The sequence below is a fragment of the Chrysochloris asiatica genome, unplaced genomic scaffold (genome assembly GCF_000296735.1).
Source record: "Chrysochloris asiatica unplaced genomic scaffold, ChrAsi1.0 scaffold00256, whole genome shotgun sequence".
Classification (NCBI taxonomy): Eukaryota; Metazoa; Chordata; class Mammalia; order Afrosoricida; family Chrysochloridae; genus Chrysochloris; species Chrysochloris asiatica.
The window spans coordinates 218,700-224,699 of record NW_006408774.1 but is presented as its reverse complement, the minus strand read 5'-3'; the positions used below and the strand labels follow the sequence as shown (position 1 = coordinate 224,699).

Below are 6,000 nucleotides of genomic sequence, written 5' to 3'. Positions count from 1 at the left end.
TTGAAGCCTGGAATCTTGTCTTACATGTGTAAGATATGATCACTAAGATTCTGTTGTGGACTTTTTGTCTCATTTGGGAACAATATCCTAGGGATGTAGGTGGTCTCCACATCAGTTCGTTCTCAGTATCAGCCAGGAGTCATCTCAGAAAATGACAATTTGAATTGGGAATATTCATGAAAAGCACTCTCAGGACTTGAGCAAAATCTAGCTTTTGACAAAATTATTTGTGCCAGTTTGGATGCTTTTTTTGTCTACAGGTAAGGGAATATCTCACTAGAATGTCTTCTTATTTCATATAAGAAACACAAATGGTAGACTGAAGGCGCCTGTACCTTCCTGTTGTCACTTGGAATGGAAGGGGAGGTCTTGAGTGTATATGGGTTGTTCTCTTTTTCCTAATTAGCAAGAGAAGTCTTTCCACAAGTACCTTTTCCAACTCACTGGTCAAAAGTGAGTCTCACATCCATCTCCAGTGAAGAGCAGAAAAGCAAATTTCTGTTACATTTAACTTCCTTCATGTAAAAGGTAGAGAGTAAGTCTATCTTAAATTAGAAACACATTTCTTAAATTAATAAATACAAAGAAATGTTCATCGGTCTTTCACGTCCCCCTTTCCTTCTAATTCTCCTTAGCAAACCCAGGATGCAGAAAGTGCTTGGTGGTGGATGGGGACAGAACTGTGAATTGATATTAATGTGGTACTTCCTACTGCAGGCCAGCTCTTTCTCCAGGTTGCAGCCGGCCTAATGCAACATGATGTGAAATCGGTGATCCTCAGACATAGATTAGCACCCATCATTCTAATAATGATGATGCAGGTGATAATTAGAATGGTTACTATCAAGTGCTTAGAATATGTCACACTTTGTGCTATCTATTTTACTCTACAAGGAGCTCTGGTAGCGTAGTGCTTATGAATTTGGTATTGTGTACCAGCCGTTCAACGAGAGAAAGATGAAGCTTTCTGCTCCCGTAAGGATTTACAGCCTTGGAAACCCTATACAGGGTCGCTATGAGTCGGAACCGACTCCATGGCACGCAACAACAACAACATATTACTCTACATTGATTAGTTCATTTAATTCTCAGCTCTGTGAGGGAAGTGAAGTCCTGGTGTGGCACTGTAGGCTAAGCACTGAACTGCTAACCAAAAGGTTGGTGGTTCAAACCCACCAGCTGCACATCAGAAACCCCTATACAAGGTTGCTATGAGTCGGACTGACGAGGCGGCACTAACAAGAACACGAAAGACGTTGTACCTCTATTTTACAGGTGTGGTTCAAGGCCCAATGCTCTAGGTGCCTCTAGGGCTGGGAACTTCTTTATACTAAATTCCCTCCCCATTCTAATTCCTATATGCTTTCCAAGACTATTACTTCTTAGGTAAGTTTTCTTATCTGTAAAACGGGAACAATTCTAATAGCTACCTTATAGGATGGATATGAGTACTAAATCAGATCATTTATGCAAAGTTATTGATTAATAATGGACAAAGACTGTAGACCAGCATTATTATTTTATTGACTTCACTATATTGCAATATTAAGTTATGTTGAGCTGAGATTATCCAGGGTATCAGTTCTCACACTTTTTGTACTCCAGGCATCTGCATTTTAAAAAAATTATTGTGAATGAAGCTGTGAGCTAAGCCCTACAACGTTCAGTAGACTCCTGTGAACCCGGGTGGAGACCTGGTTGGCCAGCAGTGTGGCAAGACCTGGGGACTCTTGGGCCCAGAGTCAGTGGTATAGCCACAGAAGACTAGGGTGGAGAGTGAAAGTCCAGCTGATAAGAGAGGGCATATGTATAAGAACATCCACACTTGCAGATAATACTCACCTGACCTGGCTTCAATGACTGGATGATCAGAGCTCAATGAGAAGAGGGAAAAAAAGAGTAATCTGAAACAATTTGATGAACTTGACCTACACCTATGTATGCAGTGGCTCAAAAGAGGGAACAAATCTGTATAGTGAGGATCATTCCCACCCCCTCCATACACAGAGTAGACAAGGATGGGCAACTTGGACATTGGCTACCCAAAATGGGGGGGTGGGGGCGGGGAACAAAGGCAAGAAGTGACTGGCTTATAAGTTTTCAAGAGGGAGCCTAGATCCAGAGGGCACATAGGAAGGTAGAATCTTCACTAAGTGGTATCCAATCGTCTGGGATAGGTCTCTTGTAATACAATAGTGAATAATTGTTATCAGGACTGACTGTGAGGGTTGGAAATGTAAAGGTAGACATTTTTGTAGCAAAAGGAGGGGAGTGATTAACTTTTCAGTCTAGGAGTGGAGGTCCCTGGGACCATCAAGGGAGAAGAGCAGAGAGCAGGACCCTACCCAGAGAAGCAGTGATGCCAGAGATGGAGGCAGAGACGATGAAGTGGAAAGATGGAGCAGCTGGGGACTCTAGACTCAGGGAGGGAGAGGGGCTGTGTGCTGATGGTGCGGGGGTGAGGGTGGGGTGGGAGGGTGGAGCAGGCTTGCAGGGTATATCCTCTGGTTGGTTGATGATGCATGGGGGGCGGTTGTAACCATGGCAATGAAAGGATATATGATAGGATGAATGTAAACCTAATGTTCTCCCATGTAAAGTATCACATAATTCACAATAAAACATTAAAAAATATATTGTGAACCCCAATATCTGGGCTATCATTGTAATTATTAACAGCTGCTGAGTTGGCCCTCAATTTATAGCGACACAGTGCACTCACGGGGTCTTGGCTGTGGGCTAATGTGTCAGATTGCGAAGTCATCTGAACTGCAAGGTTAGTAGTTGAAGCTCATCAGCTACTCCTTGGAAACCCTATACAGGGTTGTTATGGGTCGGAATTGACTGACAGCACTTAACAACAAGGCACTCATGCCCCATCCTCATGAAGGGTTTCAGTTTGGAATGTTGTGATTGGCTAATTTTTTGGAAGTAGATTGCCAGGCCTTTCCTCCGCATCCATCTTAGTTTGGCTGTTCCTTTGAAACTTGATCAGAGGCACAGCAACAAGCAAGACTCCACTGAGCTATGAGGAGTAGATGCACACCAGAAACATTTGCATAGAAGGCAAGAATTCTATCACTTAACAACCACTGTCCCACACAGCTATTGTTACTGTACTGAAATTACTATGGGAAATGTCTAAACAGAAGAAATAAAAGGCACACATTCCCTTAGCTGCCAAAGTGATATTGTGTACTGCCGTGTGTTATCTGGAAAAAACTTCTCTGTATAAGAGAGAGTTCATGTAAAAAAGGGAAATCATGTGTGTGTGTGATGATGAAAATTGTCTTGACTTCATCGGGACTCCCAGACTTCACAGCGAGAACCATTTACTCTTGGGTAAATGTCCTGTGTTAGGAGGCAGGCATCCAGTGCCTGTCTAATGAATTAGCGGGCTAGATCTTGGACCAGCAGGAAACCAACGCTCATATAGCCCTCATTATATTCGTAGTCGTTACTGCAGCTTCTTCGTCCCGCAGCGCGGCTCTTACTAAGCGCACGCTTCTACCCGCCACGCCGTTGCAGCTCTCTGATCATCCCCACTCCAGGCGCTACAACAGGCGCCCATCCCAGTCCCGACAGCGCTCCGCTAGGCAACAAGCGTCCCGGGTACCCAGAAACAGACTCTGCGTTGACACCGCCCCGCCCACTCCTTGCATCCATGGCAACGGCTGCTCTCAGCCCAGCGTCACCCCCGCCCTTCCAATTCTAGGCTGAACCATTTGTTTCAAGGATAATCTTACGGGGGCCAGGAAAGGGGGGGCTTTGATATAACCCCCTGAGAGAGACTTTGAGCCCAGATTTCTGCCTAGTTTTAATTACATACTTTCAATTTTTCTCTTTCCAATTGTCTCTGCCAGGACAGCGAGGAGTCTCGCCTTTCCGCCTGTACGGTTACCCCCAGAGTCATGCCCGAGAGTGGTCTGGTTCTCCAGACAGGCTCACGGTAGGCGCGGGTTGGCTTAGAGGCGGGGGGCGCGTGCCCGACGCAGCCCTCAGGGGGCGGGGCCGCGTGCAGTGGGGAGGGGAGGCGGGCAAGATGGCGCCCAGCGAGTGAGTCACCCCGGATCCTTCCAGCAGCCGCGGAGACCCCCGGGGCGGGGGGTCCTGCCTCCTGGGCCGCCCTTCCTCCTCTCCCCCGCCCCCGGAGTCTCCGTCCCTCCACTCACTCCTCCACCTCGGGGGGCGGGCCTAGTTCTCGGGACACCATGTCGGACTCTGAGGAGGAGAGCCAGGACCGGCAACTGAAAATCGTCGTGTTGGGGGATGGTACCTCCGGGAAGGTCAGTCCTCACACCGGCAGGAACCCCAGCGCGGCCTGGCGTCCCCCCAGCCTCATCCCCGCCGCTGGGCGTCGCTTTGTTACCCCGAGCCTGGGACGTTTAGGCCCGGGCCCACCGAGCGGTGTCCGGAGGCGGCGGACGAGAGCTATCCAGCTCCCCCTAAAAAAAAAAAAAAAAGAAAAGAAAAAGGAAAGAAAAGAGCGAAAAGCCACTTCCCATCTCCCAGCTTGGCTATGGATCGAGGCCAGCATCGCCTCCCTGTTCCCTGGGAAGCTTTCCAGTTCCTCACCTCTCAGGACCGATGACGAGCTGCCAGGCATTTCGTCCCGGTCTCCCTCCCGCCCTGTACCCCTTTTACCGTTTCTGATGCCCCCGAGAAGTCAGTGGAGCCGAGGCTCAGCGGAAGACAATCGCTGACCCCGTGTGTCCCCTGTGCCATGTGGGTATGGAGAGGGCAGGGCGCACCTCCCGACGTTCTTGGGAGGCTGCACTGTGCAAACACACGTAGAGCTTTGAGAACGCGCTGTGCGCTCAATAAACGTTAAGGATTCCTCGGCGACCCCAGCACGAGCAGTTACTCTACCCCGGGCTGCACGCCGGAGGTGGAGCTGCGAAGCGTGCAAGGAATGAATGAATGAATGAATGAGTGCTAGAATATCCTTGTCAGCCAGCCCCTTTACCTGCTGGAACTCCGGAAATGGAATAAACCCTGCCTGTGCTTGCTTGGGGGCTTGGAGGAGAGGACCCACAGACTCTCGTAGGGCTCTCTGCCCGCCCCCCCAATACAGCGAAGAGGCCCCTGCAGGGTGCACGCATCTACACGTTCTGTCTGAGGTGCCGACGCACTTTCTGGGGGTGTTATGTTCCTCTCCCTCTGACTCTACATGAGGCTTCAGAAACGTGGTTTATCCGTGCACTAGTTGCGGGTTTACTGCTGCTGCACGTTCCCGCGTGCCTGCTGCAGTGTAGTGTAGACCCTAGTTTCGGTCGCAACCACCGTTTTTGGCATCCGACTGCGGCTCCTGCCCGCGGTCCTGAGATTGGTTCCTAGGTTCTCTGGGAAAGGTGTCATTCATGTGCTAAGTTTGGAGACTTCTGTGAGCTTTCTGCCTCTCTGGATCCTTTGTTACTGGTTTTTATTACCGAGGAAAGCTTCTTAATAGGTTCTGATTACCTTTCAACTTCTAGGGGAGGGAAGAACTTGGGATCACGTGCCTTTATGCAGTGTTGCAGGAATTTTTATACCCGTAAAAAACCGCCTTTGAATGGGTGATTGTTATACATTATCAGCGGTGTTTCTAACACCTTTATTAACTTCAATAAAAACCGAAAGTTAAATTTTTATAATTTTCTCCGCATGCACATTTCCCGTTTCATTTCCTAAATTGAATTAAGTTCAATTCGTAAGTGAGTTTATTTCCTGTTTCAAATTATAATGATACTTGTAAAATTACTAGTACTATTGTATACAGATTCCCAAATTGACCATCATCCTACATTCTCTGAAAGAGAAGTGTGTCTGTCTGCTTCGGTAAAGTTGACAGATTTCGAAACGCTGGGACAGTTCTAGTCTGTCATTTAGGATCATATGCACTGGAATCAACTGGACAACAGTGGGGTTTTGGGTACAAATGTAGTAGTTGAAATTTGTTAATAGTTTTCTATCTACTTTTTCGTATAGTCTACCATAGGTATTTCCCCTTCATTACTAGTT

General features: G+C 47.8%; 1 protein-coding gene across 1 annotated transcript in view; it reads left to right on the top strand.

Moving 5' to 3' along the window:
* The first annotated feature begins 4,211 nt into the window (after positions 1-4,211).
* The window catches only part of RAB28 (RAB28, member RAS oncogene family), a 145,281-nt gene continuing 143,492 nt past the window's right edge, over positions 4,212-6,000 (top strand). The window contains exon 1 of the mRNA XM_006873806.1: positions 4,212-4,286. Within this exon, the coding sequence (XP_006873868.1) occupies positions 4,212-4,286 (75 nt within the window). The remainder of the gene's footprint in view (positions 4,287-6,000) is intronic.